The sequence below is a fragment of the Heloderma suspectum genome, chromosome 4 (assembly GCF_057233095.1).
Source record: "Heloderma suspectum isolate Gila_16-S chromosome 4, 16-S_ref, whole genome shotgun sequence".
In the NCBI taxonomy this organism is placed as follows: Eukaryota; Metazoa; Chordata; class Lepidosauria; order Squamata; family Helodermatidae; genus Heloderma; species Heloderma suspectum.
The window spans coordinates 144,996,503-145,013,977 of record NC_139461.1 but is presented as its reverse complement, the minus strand read 5'-3'; the positions used below and the strand labels follow the sequence as shown (position 1 = coordinate 145,013,977).

Sequence of the window (17,475 nt, the reverse complement as noted above, 5' to 3'; positions counted from 1 at the left end):
GCTAAACTCCCTGTCCAGCCCATAAGCTTGTGTTGTTGTTCAGTCGTTCAGTCGTGTCCAACTCTTCGTGACCCTGTGGACCATAGCATGCCAGGCCTTCCTGTCCTATGCTCTCTCCCGGCGCGTGCTCAAGTTCATATTCATTGCATCCGTGATGCTATCTAGCCATCTCATCCTCTGCCGTCCCCTTATCCTTTTGCCTTCAATCTTTCCCAGCATCAGGGTCTTTTCCAGAGAGTTTTCTCTTCGCATTAGGTGGCCAAAATATTTGAGCTTCAGCTTCAGTATCTGTCCTTCCAATGAGCACTCAGGGTTGATTTCCTTTAGGATGGACTGATTTGACCTCCTTGCAGTCCAGGGGACTCGTAAGAGTCTTCTCCAGCACCACAGTTCAAACGCATCAATTAATCAGCGCTCAGCCTTCCTTATAGTCCAGCTCTCACAGCCATACGTTGCTACTGGGAAAACCATAGCTTTGATTATACGAATCTTTGTCGGCAAGGTGATGTCTCTGCTTCTTACTATGCTGTCTAGGTTTGCCATAGCTTTCCTCCCAAACAGCAGGCGTCTTTTAATTTCATGGCTACAGTCACCATCTGAGGTGATCTTGGAGCCCAAGAAAATAAAAACTGTCACTGCTTCCATTTTTTCCCCTTCTATATGCCAGGAAGTGATGGGGCCAGATGCCATGGTCTTAGTTTTTTTTAATGTTGAGTTTCAAACCAGCTTTTGCACTCTCCACTTCCACCCTCAACAAGAGGCTCTTTAGATCCTCTTCGCTTTCTGCCATTAGGGTGGTATCTTCTGCGTATCGGAGGTTGTTGATAATACTCCCAGCAATCTTAATACCGACCTGTGATTCATCCAACCCGGTGTTTCTCATGATGTACTCTGCATATAAGTTAAATAAGCACGGTGACAATATACAGCCTTGTCGTACTCCTTTCCCAATTTTGAACCAATTGGTTGTTCCATGTCCGGTTCTTACTGTTGCTTCTTGACCCTCGTACAGGTTTCTTAGGAGACAGGTAAGGTGGTCTGGTACTCCCATCTCTTTAAGAATTTGCCAGAGTTTGTTGTGATCCACACAATCAAAGGCTTTAGTGTAGTCAATGAAGCAGAAATAGACGTTTTTCTGGAATTCTCTTGCTTTCTCCATGATCCAGCGAATGTTAGCGATTTAATCTCTAGTTCCTTTGCCTCTTCGAAACCTAGCTTGTACTTCCGGTAGTTCTTGGTTCACAAACTGCTGAAGCCTAGCTTGTAGGATTTTGAGCATAACCTTGCTGGCATGTGAAATGAGCGCTATTGTACGGTAGTTTGAACACTCTTTGGCATTGCCCTTCTTTGGAATTGGAATGTAAACTGACCTTTTCCAGTCTTGTGGCCACTGTTGAGTGTTCCAAATTTGTTGGCATATGGAGTGCAGCACTTTAACAGCATCATCTTTTAGGGTTTTAAATAGCTATTAAATTAATAGTTTTAAATAGAATAGTGTCATCTCCACTAGCTTTGTTGTTACTAATGCTTCCTAAGGCCCACTTGACTTCACTCTCGAGGATGTCCGGCTCAAGTTCAGTGACCCCACTATCATGGCTATCAGGGACATTCAGATCTTTCCTGTACAGTTCTTCTGTGTATTCTTGCCACCTCTTCTTAATCTCATCTGCTTCTGTTTGGTCCCTGCCTTCTTTGTCCTTTATCATGCCTGTCTTTGCACAAAACGTTCCCTTGAGGTCTCCGATTTTCTTGAAAAGATCTCTAGTCTTTCCCATTCTGTTGTTTTCCTCGATTTCTTTGCATTGTGCCTTTAAGAAGGCCTTCTTGTCTCTCCTTGCTATTCTCTGGAACTCTGCATTCAGTTGGATATATCTTCCCCTTTCTCCCTTGCTTTTTGCTTCCCTTCTTTCCTCAGCTACTTGTAAAGCCTCATCAGACAGCCACTTTGCTTTCTTGCATTTCTTTTTCTTTGGGATGGATTGAGTTGCTGCCTCCTGAACGATGTATGTTACGGACCTCCGTCCATAGTTCCTCAGGCACTCTGTCTATCAGGTCTGATCCCTTAAATCTATTCCTCACCTCCACTGTATGTTCATAAGGGATATGATTTAGGTCATACCTGAATGGTTTAGTGGTTTTCCCTATGTTCTTCAATTTAAGCCGAAATTTGGCAAGAAGCAGCTCATGATCTGAGCCACAGTCAGCTCCAGGTCTTGTTTTTACTGACTATATAGAGCTTCTCCATCTGCAAAGTGCAAAGTACATAATCAATCTGATTTCGATATTGACCATCTGGTGATGTCCATGGTGATGTCCATAAGCTTGTACCAAATACTGTTTCCACCAAATCTTCCATTCATTTCCATTAACATTAAAATTTGGGAAGTCAGAGTTCCCTGTTGTTTTGGCATGGTTGTTTTTATCACATATAGTACTTGAAAAAGTATTTGTAATACTTGCTGAAATCCACACTGCTAATCTAGAGGGGAAAAAACTTCTATTACGCATACCGTTCTGAAAAGCATTACAGAACCAATTCCAAAGCAAGCCCTAGATCTGCACATCTCCTGTGTATAAGTCTTCAGGACTTATTTAGGAGGCAGTGTGTGCTCAGCATGGTTTCTTCCTGAATCAGTCAAACATACAACTCCTTAGCTTATTGAAATGTTCTAAGAGCTAGTATCAACTGCAGTTGGGTAAGAATTTGCCCTAAGTCCTCCTTTCCTTCTTTCACCTAAATGTGGCTGAATTACAACAGTCTGCATATTCATTTTTAGCCTTCTGAATTTTATTCTACTTCCACTACTCTGTGCAAATTATCCTAGCAATCATTCACTTAAACTAGCTCCTTGTACTCTGCTGTCCCCCTACCCCCCATCTTTCCATCTTTTTTTTTAAATAGAAGTCACTTCAGATAGGATGGGGTCTAAAGGAAGAACTTGCACTAAATAGGGGCCAGATTAATTCATTAAATATTTTTTATGTTGCTCTTCAATAAAAATATCCAGGTACTGTACATAAAAAGAAAATACAAAGCAATTAAAATACAACAAAGGAAACGCAAAGAGTCATAGAACACAAGCGCTAAAATGCAGCAAAATCTTAAAAGCTAGGTAAAAACAATTAGCAGAACTAATATTATGTCTCAGAGGCCTAGGAAAATAAAAGATCTTTACTGGCCCCCAAAAGACAACAAAGTAGATGTCAGGCAGACCTTTCTGGAGAGAGCGTTCCATCATTCAACTTCACCACAGCTTGAACAAGTCCTCTCTCTCATAGCCAGTTGCCTCAGATGGCTGGGGCACCCACAGATGTTTCTCTACTGAAGAACTTTACATATGGGTATGCATATATGGAAACAGGCAGTCCTTCAAGTATCGTAGTCTTAAGCTGTAAAGGACTTTAAAGTTCAAAACCAACACTTTGAATTGGGCCTGGAAATGGACTGGGAAGCAGTACAACTAGTGTAATGGGATCATTATTTCTTTCATTTTTAGACCACTGAATACCCGAAGTTCTCTGTGGGGTGTACAGTTAAAGTAAAAACATGAAATACAAGATAATTAAAAAGTCATAAAACAGAACATGCTAAAATAAAATTAAACTAGCAACACTGATAAAAACAACTTCAGTCTTTAAAACATGGGGGAATTAGATGTAAATGCTTGGGGGGGAAATCCAGAAAAAATTAGGGTGGTGGACAGAAAAAAAATCCCCCATTCTCCCCACCTCTGGAAATTTTTAGAAAGGGGGAGCACTTTTTGTCCTGGTTTTTTTCTGGTTTACTTCCCCCCCCCCTTTGATCAGGTTTCCCTTCAAGCCTTCACATCTCTAGTGGTAATATTTCACTACAAGACAGGCCCCTAATAGCTGTAAAAAGTTGTCTGATGTTCCTAACAATTGCCATTATTATGCTTGTGTATAGTAGAAATTTGTACATTATCCCACTGTCTCATTTTGTAGCAGTTTTCTCTCTGATGCAGTTGTCTGTTTAAAAACTGATGGGTTGTTAGGGACAAGTGGGTGAGAGCGGGCATGCTGCCTGCAATGCGTCTGCCTCTTCCGCTTTTACTCCACAGCCCATGATGGGCTCCTTCATAGGTTATGGAGTACCTGGATCAATGGATTGTTCAGGGGATAAACAATCCAGTGGTTAACCCAACAACAAACCATGGGTTAACTGTTTCCAAAGCTTGCGGCAGCGTACAGAGCTAATGACAGTATCCAACCAATTAAAAATGTAAGGATACAATAAACTGCAGATTTGCCATAGCAGTATGATAAAAAATACAGTAGTCTGTTCTCCAGAAGCGGCTCTAAAAAGGTGGACACTGCACCTCTCCTCCCAGGGTAAAAGGGGCATGCATATACTGATAATGCCACCTTGGAATTGATTCTACAGCTTTGGGGCTACAGTGGGAAAGCCCCAGCTCCCTTCACTTTATCCATGTAAGCAGTTAAAACTTGGATCAGGGCTCCTTATTGATGTGAACAAGCATGAGACTTGATGCTGAGAGGCATTCCTTGAGATCTGCAAGTCCTACTCCATGTAGCGTTCCTCTAGATCAAGGTCAAAGCAAGCACCGTGGATTGTCCATAAAAATGAGGGAGCTGACCATTTTAAATGTTTGGATTTCGTTCTAGTTCAGGTTCATTGGTATCTTGAACTATATCTTGAAAGTTGCATAGAAGTTTCTATAAAATAACTATAATACTTCAGGACAAATATTTTTGAAATATCCTGTTTGCGCACACTAATATCACATCCTCCAGAGATGCAGTTATTTGACCATTTAGAGCAGCGGTCCCCAACCTTCTTGGCGCCAGGGACCGGTCCAATTTTTCCACGGACCGGGGGGGGGGTTTCCACTGGCGGACTTCCGGCCACTGGGACACAAATGGCATCCGCTATGCGGTAATCAGCTACGTAAAGATTTATGTAGCCTATTACTTGTAGAACAGGAATGCAAATGGTGTCCGCATAGCGGACACCATTTGCATCCCAGTGGCCGGAAGTCCACCAGCAGCCGGAGTTGGCTGGCAGCTCTGCAGACTCGCCGCAGAGCAGAGCCAGCTGGGGCCAGCGAGGATTCCGGGAGGGCGAGGGACAGATCGCCTCCCCACCCCCTGTGGACCTAAAGTGAGGGGCTTTCGCACACCCTTGCGGCCCGGTTGCTGACAGGCCACGGACCGGTACCAGTCTGCAGCCCGGGGGTTGGGGTTCCCTGATTTAGAGGACTGAATGAGAGCAGGTATTGTCTTTACACACACCAAAAATAGTACCCCCATGGCAGATTCTCCCCTATAATACTTATATTCATTGACTATATGATGCGGCTATATCCTTTGTGTGTGTGTTCTTGCCCTGCTCCACACTAGGGTTATGGGTGTCAGGGTGGACACTGAGCCCATAGAATCCCAGAGTAGTTCTGATGCTGAGGAAGAGCAGTCGCTCCTTCGGGAGAGGAGCGCGCTCCTTTTTTCCCAGGACCAACAGCTGACGGAGATTCCTCCCACCCACATTCCTAGTTTAGAAAGCAGTCCAGGGAGTGACTCAGCACAGATAGCAGACTGGGGGGGATGCGCGGCGCAGACGCAGAGAGCGGCGCCAAATGGTTTGCGCTCAAAGAACGGTTGCGCCCAGAGGATCCAAGGGAAAAGGGGAGGGATTCTCCCTAGTCCTTATATTCAGGGGTCTGCCAGTAATTGCCTTTCAAACGGGGACCAACTGTTCCAACTTAGGGCATAGGGATGCTGCTGCTCAGATCTAGTTGCTACCTGTAGAGTTGTAAGGTGTAAAAGAAGAATAAAGCTTTGAAAAGAATCCCTTTGTCTGCGTCTGGACTTGGCTACTGGATTAGACTGAGAGAGCCCTCCAAGGAGCCCTTGACAGCTTGGTCCCCGTTCCTCTTTTTTTTCTCTCCTCTCTCTCTCTCTTTCCGATTGCCTTATGGAGGGTGCTGGGGACCCAGCACTGCAAGCTCTGCTGCAAGAGAACCAGTTGCTCTGTGATCAGATGGCTCAACTGTCGGCGGCCGTGCAAGATCTACAGGCTAGGTTTCAACCCCCCCCACCTCCGCTTCCCCCACGCCGTAAATGCCCGGTGGCGTTGCCAGAGAAGTTTTCTGGTGAGAAAGAACTTTTTCAGATTTTCAGGGCCCAATCAGAGCTGTACATGCGCCTTCGACCTGAGGATTTCCAGACAGACCAGGTTCGTGTGGGTTTTGTCATTAACCTGCTGTCGGGCATGGCAGCTAAATGGGCTTCGGGACTTCTTCTCGCTAATGACCCCCTGCTCAGGGACTATCAAGGTTTCATGACAGCCATGGCCCGTTTTTTTGGTGACACCCTGTGCACGCAGATGGCTTCTCGGGAGATTCGCCGCCTCCGGCAGGGTAAGGACTTGGTTTCCAGCTACGCGACTTCCTTTCGCTTGCTGATGCAGGATTTACAGTGGAATGATGCCACGCTACTGGCTCAGTTTTTGGATGGTTTGAACGATGAGATTTTGGATGAGTTGGCGCGCGTGCCCAGCCCACCTACTTTGGAGGAGCTCATCCACACCTGCCTTCAGATAGATAGTCGACTGGAGGGGCGCCGGCAGTCCTGGTGGGGAGCCAGGGGCTGGTATTTCCCTCCTCCCATTCCCCCACGTTTCCTGCCTCCTCCCCCACCCTTCTCCGACGCTGGGGGCAGAGGAGACCCTGATACAGCTGGGAGCTACTCGAGCCTCGCTGCCGCCAGAGGAGTTTAAGCGCCTCCATTCTGAGCGCCGATGTTTTCGATGTGGAAAGCTGGGGCATTTCGCCAAGACCTGCCGAGTGACATCCACGGCTCCGCTGCCTCCTCCTCCTCCTCCTCCTCCTTCTCTCCTTCCCCCTCCTCCTTGTCCCCAGGCCTGACTAGGCTGCCCCCCAAGCCTGTTGGGGGCCTCAGTTGTGGGGGTCAGTTCCCCACCGGGTGGGTGCTTTCCCCAACCCCCCCACCCTCCCATTTGCTGTTGCATGTTCACCTCCGCTCCTCTCGGGGGGGGGGGGGGTGGAGGCCCTGGTTTTAGTGGACTCGGGGGCGACGACCAGTTTCATGGATGAGTCCTTCGCCCTTTTACACAAGATTCCTACCCTGCCTCTTCCTGCCCCCTTGGCAGTGGAGACCATTGATGGGCGTCCTCTCTCTTCGGGCGTGTTGACCCGGATTACAGTTCCGCTCACTATGCGCACCCAGTCCCACGTTGAGCAGATTCAGTTTCACTTAGCCAAGGTTCCCTTATGCCCAATCGTGCTGGGTATTTCCTGGCTGTCTAAGCACAACCCTCAGATTTCTTGGGGACTTCAGCAAGTGGAGTTTGCGTCTCCCTACTGCCAGCAGCATTGCCTCCCGGAGGAGGCGCCAGTCCCAGCCCAGGCCTTAACCCTTTCCTCTCCCTCCTCGTCGGTTTCTGGCAGTCCTTCAGCGACCGTCATCCTCCCAGAGAAGTATGCAGCTTTTCGGGATGTGTTTGACAAGAAAGAGGCTGACCGGCTTCCCCCCCACCGCCCTTTTGACTGTGCCATTAACCTCATTCTGGGGGCGACCATCCCCGCTGGCCGGCTGTATCCGATGTCGGAGCCGGAACTTCGAGCTCTACGGGAGTTTTTGGACACAAATCTCAAACGCAGTTTCATTCACCCCTCCTCCTCCCCCGCCTGCGCCCCTACCTTCTTTGTGGCCAAGAGGTCTGGAGAACTCAGGCCGGTGCACGATTTCTGAAACCTAAATTCCGTCTCCATCCCTGACAAGTACCCCCTCCCCCTCATACCAGAGATGCTGGAGTGCCTGGGGCGAGCCAAGATTTTCACAAAGTTGGACCTGCGTAACGCATATAATCTCATTCGCATCCGGGAGGGGGATGAGTGGAAGACCTGTTTCGGGACCCGGTACGGAGCGTATGAATACCTAGTAATGCCTTTTGGGTTAGCCTGCGCCCCTCCCACTTTTTCACGTTTTATGAATGCCATCTTCAGGGACTATTTGGACACTTTCCTCATTGTGTATCTCGATGATTTACTTATATTTTCTGAGGACTCCGAGGCCCATCAACGCCATGTCTCTGCCGTACTCCAGCGCCTCCGCATGAACCATCCTTATGCCAAGCTGGAGAAATGTGCGTTTGACCTAACCTCTTTGGACTTTCTTGGCTACATTATTTCGCCTGACGGTATCAGGATGGATCCTGCAAAGGTCCAGGCTGTCCTCTCCTGGCAGGCTCTGTCCACCAAGAAGGACTTGCAACGTTTTCTGGGGTTTGCTCATTTTTACAGAAAGTTCCTGCCCAGTTTTGCTCGGCTCACTTCTCCTCTCATGGACCTCCTTAAGGGCAAGAAATCTCCTTTTCATTGGACAGCATCAGCCCAACAGAGTTTCGATGAACTTAAGAGGCTTTTCAGTTCTGAGCCAATCCTGTTACATCCCAACCTGAAGAAGCCTTTTGTAGTGCAAACTGATGCCTCTGACTTTGTGGTGGGGGCGGTGCTCTTTCAGCCTCATCGGGAGGGCGGCGGGCTGCAACCCTGTGCCTACCACTCCCAGAAACTGACCATGTCTGAGAGGAATTATACCATCTGGGAGAAGGAACTGTTGGCCATCAAGTCTGCTTTGGAGACCTGGCGTCATCTCCTGGAGGGGGCACAACACCCAGTCGAAGTTAGAACCGACCATCGCAGCCTCGAACATCTTCAGACAGCCCGTGCCTTAAACCAGTGGCAGATTAGGTGGTCGCTTTTTTTTTCTCGGTTCCACCTTAAGATTTGCCATGTGAAGGCCTCAGACAACCTACAAGCGGATGCTCTTTCTCGTAAGCCTGAACTCCAGCCAGGGAGTGAGGAGACTCCCCCCCCCTCTCTGATTCTTCCCCCTCAAGGCCTGGCGGCAGCTGCAGTGCCTCATTCTTGGGACAGGCATTATGAGCGATCCTGGGATCCCGCGAAAAATGTGCATGCTCCGTTGCTCCTGAGGCACTTCCACCAGCTGTACCCCTACAAACCTGGGGTCCCAGGGGAGGAGCAGAAGGGAGGGCCTCATGGGAGCGGGGATGATGTCAGGGTGGACACTGAGCCCATAGAATCCCAGAGTAGTTCTGATGCTGAGGAAGAGCAGTCGCTCCTTTGGGAGAGGAGCGCACTCCTTTTTTCCCAGGACCAACAGCTGACGGAGATTCCTCCCACCCACATTCCTAGTTTAGAAAGCAGTCCAGAGAGTGACTCAGCACAGATAGCAGACTGGGGGGGATGCACAGCGCAGACGCAGAGAGCGGCGCCAAATGGTTCGCGCTCAAAGAACGGTTGCGCCCAGAGGATCCAAGGGAAAAGGGGAGGGATTCTCCCTAGTCCTTATATTCAGGGGTCTGCCAGTAATTGCCTTTCAAACGGGGACCAACTGTTCCAACTTAGGGCATAGGGATGCTGCTGCTCAGATCTAGTTGCTACCTGTAGAGTTATTAAGTTGTAAAAGAAGAATAAAGCTTTGAAAAGAATCCCTTTGTCTGCATCTGGACTTGGCTACTGGATTAGACAGAGAGAGCCCACCAAGGAGCCCTTGACAATGGGGTTAGAAAACCTTGGGTGCAGAACGTATGACTGCAGTCCATAATTTCATGATAGAAGTGTTCTGAGATGACAACTATCAAAAATAGTCAAGCTTTGTCATTGTATGAAGCTAGTCCTGCTTTTCACATACCATTAGTTTACCTTTCCATATCCGGTTAACTCCTTATCCTTTTGAAGTTCCCTAGTGTCCTTGCTTTATATTTTTCTGCTCCAGTATTTTTCTATATCCCTGCTCATGACCTTTATTCCAACTTTTCTGCAGGCTATGATTTCATGTTTTGAGAGGCAGGGAGAAGGAAAACCTGCTCCTTCCCGCTGATAGCCTTTGGGTGGGAGTGGGTCATTGCCGAGGCATTGATGGCAAAATATGTTGTGATAATGACTGGTGGAAAACTTTGCTGCATACTCAAGCTCCTTCACTCGCTAAATTGTCATTTGTTTTGCAGAGCCATCCAGCCCATGTAAATGATAGAATTAGCTGCAAAAGATAATCTAGCTATCCTGCACTTGGAAATATAGACAAAAGAAGCAATAATGCCTTATTCAAAAAGTTTATTGGTATCAGATTTCCATCCATTCCAACCATGTTTAATTGTTTAGTACTTTTTTGGCTGGATGTACCAGTTGATGGAAATAAAAAACAGAAAGCTTACATTGCAACATGATGATGGGTCTGAATGGCATAAAACACTATGTTTCTAAATGCTGGCTTTAGTTTTTACATCCTATGGGTAGCCAGGCAAGAATGGTTTTCATTTTGCTGAATGGCATGCCAGATCCCTGTATAAGACCAAACCTAGTGTGATGAAGCTCCTTACTTTCCACCAGCCTACCACCTTGCTCAGGTGCTGGTTAAAATACTTTGTTTGTTCAAGCCTTTACTGCCGATTTCCTTCTCACTTTCCTTTTTGTATCTTAATTCCCTTTCCAATTCCCGCCTTGTCCTAGTTTTCTGCGCCAGTTTGGACATTATACCAAACTATGGTCAAGCTTCTTAAACCATGGCTTGTTATGATGTTGGCATTAAATCTGTGTATCTGGTACTGTCCAGGGATATCTAGTAGCTGCAGCTTTGGTTTGGTTGTGCCTGTCTGAAACCTATCTGCAAATACTCCTTGAACTCATCACTTAGTCAATCAGTAGAAGAATATAGGGATCCATGTTCTTGGATTGGAGAGCCAAGCTAACTTGACTTTTTTTAAACAAAAGATACCACCTGCATAACACCACTGTGTGTACAGACTTGTAAATTCTGCACTTCCAATCAGCAACAAGAACATTACTATGAGCAGTGGTGACAATACAAAGGAAAAAAGGTCAGTCTGGGCAGCAAATCCTGGATGTGAGCAGCAGCAAGTGCAGCAGGAATAGCCATCTTAGTGGATGCAGGTTCTGCTGTTCCTAAATAGAGCTTAGCTTGGTGGGCGAGAGTGTGCCCTTTCTCCACTGTAGCTTTCTTTTACCACCACCTCCAAGACCCGGAAGAGCAAGTTGAGCAGCTCTTCTCACTTGGATTGGGTGATGCAGCAGGTGCTTATGAGCTTTGTTGCTCACCAGAGAAAAATTCTGTTGTGATAATCTGTTGGCTCACTTTCCCAACTCTGCAGGCTGTGTTTGCTATCCAGGTGCTTAGAGCAACATGAGGCAACATGACAATGAGACTTACAAGCACCAAAACAAGTTTAGGCCTGCACTTATTGCCATGGTCTCTGCCTCCCCCTGAGCTGTTGCAGCAGCCAGGACCAACAGAGCAGAGTCAGGAGAGAAGAGGAAGACACAGGTGCCTTGGGACTACTTCTGCTGACGATCTCCATGCCTTTTTCCTCCACTGCCTCTATATGCCCCACTTCACCAGCGTGCTCACTCACTTGCAAAGCTGCAATAGTTACTGTTTCGGGGTTGATGTCTGCCTTTCTGTTGTTGCACATCCCGTATGTGTGCCTGTTAGCAGGCAGCTTCAGCTGATGCATTGGAAGTACCATAACAAGCTGTTCATACAAGCTGCAAGCAATTCTTACATCCCACTAAGGGCAGAGCTACATGTTACAAGAAACACTGGTCAGCTGCGAAAATGGCAAGCCCGTGTTGAGTTCTTTTCCTTTGTAACATGAAGGACAACTTGCCCTATGCCCTGATACCATTATTAGCATCAGATGATATGGACTGGGGCCCAAGCACAACATTCAGTGCAGTGATGGCCAGAAATGAGAGAGCAGGTACTGCACATTACAGAGGGGAAGGATTGAGGCTGAATAACCTATAACTCTGCTCTAGACTAGAACAGCCCCAGTGAGGTGCTGGAGAAGTCAAGTGCCTTCCTATGCAAGATAATGGCAAGCCCACTTCATCTGTGGAATAATGAGAATTTAGCATGGTGAGCTGGCTGTTAATTTCAGTATGCATGTGCAATAACTCAGTTGGCTGGCACTGATTTTCAGGTGGGGGGGAATTACTATATTAATGAATACATATACATTTCTCTGCTTTCAGTAGAGCTCTTTAGTCAAAATTGTGTCTTAATATAGTTAGGTTGTATCTGCTTTTCATTGAATCTTTACATCAATATATATGTGACCGTTCTTCAGATGTAGTCTGTCACGCAAGGTGTTATAAACAGGAATGTTTGCTAATACCTTTTAAATGTTGTTCTTAAAACGCTAAGGTCTAAGTTGCAGGAAGGGACACTAGTATTTCTAGTTAAGCTTAGGAGCAAGCAAACATTGGTATTTTAACAATCCAGTTGGATGATTTTGATACCTTCCATATCAATAGACTCTGGGGCGTATCAGTGAAGTAGATAATTACCCACTTCGCACATAATGACAACCCATAGGTTGTTGGGGCAGGAGCAAACATGCTGCCTCCCACTCACTCACCATTTCCACTTTGTCCATGGTATGTGAACCCGGAACTCTGGGTTGTTCAGGGAGGAACAACCCAGAGTTTTAACCCATGGTTTGTTGTTGGTTAAAACTCTAGGTTTTTTCTTCTTGAATAACCCAGAGTTCCGGGTTTGCATATCACAGAGCACAATCAAGGAACACGGCATTTCTGGGTTGTTTTGTTTTAAATAACCCATGGTTGGTCATTACATTAAAATGAGTTGCAAACCACCAAAGTCTGTATTTGCTCAAATGGCAAATTTGAGGTCAGTCAATAGATAAAGGCTTTCAAATACCCAGCGATATAATTATTGCAGACCTCTTAGTGGTGGGAACATTTCAGTGTAGCTTCACTGAAATTAGCTAGAATTTCTCAGGCTTTACTTTATACAGAGGTCACACAATGTCCCCTATTTTATGACTTTTAAGCAGGTTTTCTCTCAACTTCATAGTGCCTAAATGACTGGTTTGATATAAATATTTATTTTACGTATTTGTTACATTTATATTCTGTCGTTCCTCCAAGGAGTCAAAGGTGGTGTACATAATCCTCCTCATTTTATTCTCGCAACAACCCTGTGAGATAGGTTAACCTCAAATATGATGGGAATTGGGGCGCTGTATTATGATGGATCATACTGGATGACAGATTCCAAAAGGTGGTGCTGGGGGACTGTTGCTCCCAGTTCTGTGTTCTGTGGCATCTGTGCTATGGGATTCCACAGGGTTTCCATTTTGCCCCCTGTGCTGATTAGTGTCTACATGAAATGGCTGAGTAAGGTCATTCCAGCGATTTGAAATGATTGGTCAGCAATATGCTCAAGTCATCCAACTCTACTGCTCATTTTCATTAGATGCAGATGTGGTTGTAGAAGTGCTAAATCAATACTGGGCTTGGCAGTGGACTGGATGAGGGCTGATAAACTGAAGCTCAGTCCAGAAGATAGATATGCTGTTGGTAGGTGATTAGTCTGTTCAGATTAATAGTGTTCAGCCCGTTTGGGATGTGGTTTCATCCCCCCTAAAGGATCAGGTTCACTATTTGGGAGAGTTCTAGATCCATCTTTATTACTGGAGGTGCAAGTGGCATCCATGGCAGTGCATGCATTCCATGACTTTGGCTGATATCCCAACTGTGAGTATTCCTGGACAGCTAGCCTAGCTTCAGTTATCAACTTTGGTAATCTCCAGGTTAGACTGTGTAATGCTGCCTTCTGAAAGCAGTTTGGAAACTGCAGTTAGTGCAAACTACAGCTGTGAGAGTGTTAACTGGGGTGAGATGTTAAGAACATGCTTCGATGGTACTGAAATATCTGTGTCTGAGCTCAGTTCAGAGTGTCGTTACTTAACTAGATAGATAGATAGATAGATAGATAGATAGATAGATAGATAGATACTTTATTGCTTAAAGCCATAGACCCCCACAGTGTACATTAAAAAAAAAGAGGGGGGAAAACAGTACAGTACAGTCACATATTTGTATATACAGAAATTCACACATCCAACAGAATCATCCCTACTAGGCTATTTGGGCTTTGGCACGTATTTTCCTTGCTGCCAAGGCAAATTTCGCTACCTGGGCAAAATAACTTAACTTTTAAAGTCCCCCCATCACTGCTTAAGACCAGGGCACCTGATGGATCATCTATTTCCTTGTGAGCCTACTTGTGCACTGAGCTCATTTTTTGGGAGACTTGCCTTTTGTGCCCCTACTATCACAGATACAGCAAGTCAAGACAGGGAAAAGGGCGTTCTTGGTAGTGGTGCCCCAGTTGTGGAATATTCACCCCAGTGAGGTTTATCTAATGCTTACTTTGATGTTACTATGGCACCAACCAAAGAACTTTTTATTCTCCTAGACATTTAACTGTGTGTATTACAATTGGATTCTATTACTTTTGTTGTGTTACTATATTTTTAATCTTTATTGTAAAGCTGTCATGAAAAAAAAAATATTTGAAGGGCAGGGTATAAAATATCCACTATAAATATAAAATCAGGACTTGAGAGGAGATAGGATCATGGGATACATATATGTTGTTGCTTTCTTTCCCTACCCCACATGGTATTTTGTGTCTTCCCTTTAAAAAAAGCCTTGAACAACTTGTGAAAAATATTGGAATTAATTTTTATTCTTTACCTTTATTTTAGGAGAATGACATCTTCCTGGGCTGGGAAAAAGGAGCTTACAAGAAATGGGGGAAGAGTAAGAAAAAATGCTCTGATCTAACACTAGAAGAAATGAAAAAACAGGCTGCTGTTCAGTGTCTTCGCTCTGCTTCCGATGAAGTAAGAATTAACGCTATCGTTGAATCGTATTTAACTTCTCATTCTGAACTTTGGTACTAGGTTAGATAAAATTGTTGGGTTTTGTTTTGTGTTGTTTAAATCCTTCTTTTAAAAATATTTGTTTACCATTTAAATTACACTAAGTGTCACTAATTTAAAATGAAATCTAGCATGCTTGTATTGAATTTAAAGCCTGCACTTCCAGTCTCTTAAACCAGAATCCATGATACTGTATACAACAAAGGGAAGGGCTGCATGTACCACTAAACCATAGTTTAGTGCATGAGAAGAAAGGAGCATGAGCAAAGTCTCAGTCTCGTATGCTTTCTCACTTCCTCTCTTTCCACATGTCTGGGAGGAGAAATAAACAAAGCAGGATTTGTTTTATCAGATTCCTGCCTTCTGATGTGCGAACTGGGAATAGTGGTTTAAAATAAACTTTCAGTCCATTACGAAATAAGCCACCTACAAACCATGGATTGTGCTTGCTGGCTTGTTTAACAAACTAGAGTTTATTTTAAACCACAATTCCCAATTCATATGTAATAAGAAGCCTTGAGTCTGCTAAAGCGAAATTGAATTCTGATTTATTCCTCCCCTGAGCTGTGCAAGAAGAGTGGAGAATGTGCGAACCTTGTCACTTTGCATGGGCTGCTTTCTGCTTGTGCACAGAGTGCTAAATGATGGTTTAGCATTATGTGCGAATGCAGCCATAGTGAGTTAAAAGCTGCTGTTACATGTAAAAGAGAAAATACCTGATTTTTGAGCAAGCATTGTACGTATGTTATTTTGAATTGATAATGATTAATGATATCTTCTGACCATGAGATCCAAGTATTGGCAAGTCCTTACACACACTAGGATCCAGGAGATGCCCTCCAAAATCTTACCAGGATCGTTCACTGAAGTCTTCTGTGTGATTCCGAAGCTTTATTTTATGTCTTCCAACTACCTGAACATTGTAGTGTGTTCAGTTCTCAAATTTTGAATATTTATAACTTGACCAAACAACAGGGTAATTTACTTCCCTGTTTTATGGGGCAATAGGTTAACCCTATTAACTACTAGCTCTCTTTTCTAGAAAGTTATGAACATTTAGCCTTCAAGGAAGTGATCCTGAATTATCCTGGCATGTATAGAGAGCTAAACAGAAATACTTTGATTTCACCACCCTTGTCTGTAAGCAGATTGATGTCTGTTCTGCAAAAGGCATTTGGGCTTCATGACTGAAGCTGTTGGATTATGCTGCTTTGTAGCACAAAGGCTATTTGCAAATCAGTATGTTTTAATTGTATTAGCAATCAATTAATGTGCACATTTGTTCAGACAAAAATGCGAAATTGTGTTAAATCATTTACTCGGCCTGCATGGCATGAGGGTGGTTAACAAGCCACCGTGGCTTATCAACCACGCTCGTGTTGTGCAGTCTGGCCCAGTGACTTCAGTCTGGTCTCTTTCTTGGTAACAACATTTAACATCAGTTCATAGTGTGTCTAGCTCAGTGTTATCCAGCCTGGTGCCCTCCAGATGTTTTGAAGTACAACTCCCATAATCAGCCAGCATGCTTGCCATGCTGGCTGGGGATGGTGAGACTTGTAACCTAACACATCTGGAGGGCACCAGGCTGGGGAAGGATTGTCTACCTAATATGACTCTTAAGTCAGATTAGGTCATTGTAGGTCTACCTCAGTTACAGTTAGCTCAGTTACAGTAGGCGTGTGAATTGGGAGTTGTGCCGAAGGTTAGATTTAAACTAGTGCATTGGGTTAGATATTCCCACTGCACTTCTCCATCTAATATTTCAAAATGTAGCTGGTTTTTGGGAGGATTGTCTTTCATTAAATTGGGATGGAAGTGAACCAAATTTGAAATCTGCATTTTTGGTGAGAAAAAAAATGTGGTCCTCTGGCATCTTTGAGATGAGGTACATGGCCCTCCAATCCATTTTAGTTACACTTCTGTCTTGAGGCTAAACTAGATATTATATAGAGATCCATGATAGGATACTCTGATTATTTATTTGCTTAAAAGTAACCACAGGGGACAGTTGCTTTGAATTTGAGCAGCTGGCTGCGGGAGGGTCTACATAATCTCACAGCTTCACTAGTTGGTGAAAGGGAAATCTATTTTCTTAGCCTCAGCATTCATCCCCCCCCCCCCCAATAGTTTCATTCAGGGCCATTGTAACAATTTTTGAAATAATATATGTGAAAGACTTTGAACACTTCTAAGGCATTAAATCACTGCTAAACTGTAATTATGCTTTGTTATTGTACAGAGCTCTGGGATTGAGACTTTAGTGGAGGAGCTCTGCTGCAGGCTGAAAGATCTCCAGAGTGAACAAGGTGAGTCTGTGTTTTGGAATAAATGGTTTCAGGGATTAGATCTCTTTGAGATATATTAAGCCACTTCTTTACACACAGTTGTTCTGTTGATTCAGGTAAACTAGAATAAGGCTTAGTTCCCATAAACAGAGGGAAAGTAAACCTGTGCCTAGACAGTGCTGTTTCAGACTGTGGGTGAGAGTTCACATGATGGAAAGTTCTCCGCCACTAAGCCTAGCCTTCTCCCTGACATCTAGTGTTCTATGTGCAGGGATTTATTTTACACAGCAGAGCATTTCATGCATGTGAACTTGCAGCTACAATCTGAAATGGATTGTACCATATGTACACTATACATATGGCATATGGAGGGAGCAATCCTATGCACTCTGAACT

At 44.9% G+C, this 17,475-nt stretch overlaps 1 protein-coding gene across 14 annotated transcripts in view; it reads left to right on the top strand.

Moving 5' to 3' along the window:
* Window positions 1–17,475, top strand: part of KIAA0232 (KIAA0232 ortholog) — an 81,664-nt gene that overhangs the window by 34,502 nt on the left and 29,687 nt on the right. For all 14 annotated transcript variants that reach the window (XR_014790316.1, XM_084850800.1, XM_084850796.1 and 11 more), the window contains 2 exons: window positions 14,618–14,755; window positions 17,034–17,100. Coding sequence is in view for 13 of the 14 variants with exons in the window: in XM_084850789.1 (XP_084706915.1) it covers window positions 14,618–14,755; window positions 17,034–17,100 (205 nt within the window). In the remaining variant the exon portion in view is untranslated. The remainder of the gene's footprint in view (window positions 1–14,617; window positions 14,756–17,033; window positions 17,101–17,475) is intronic.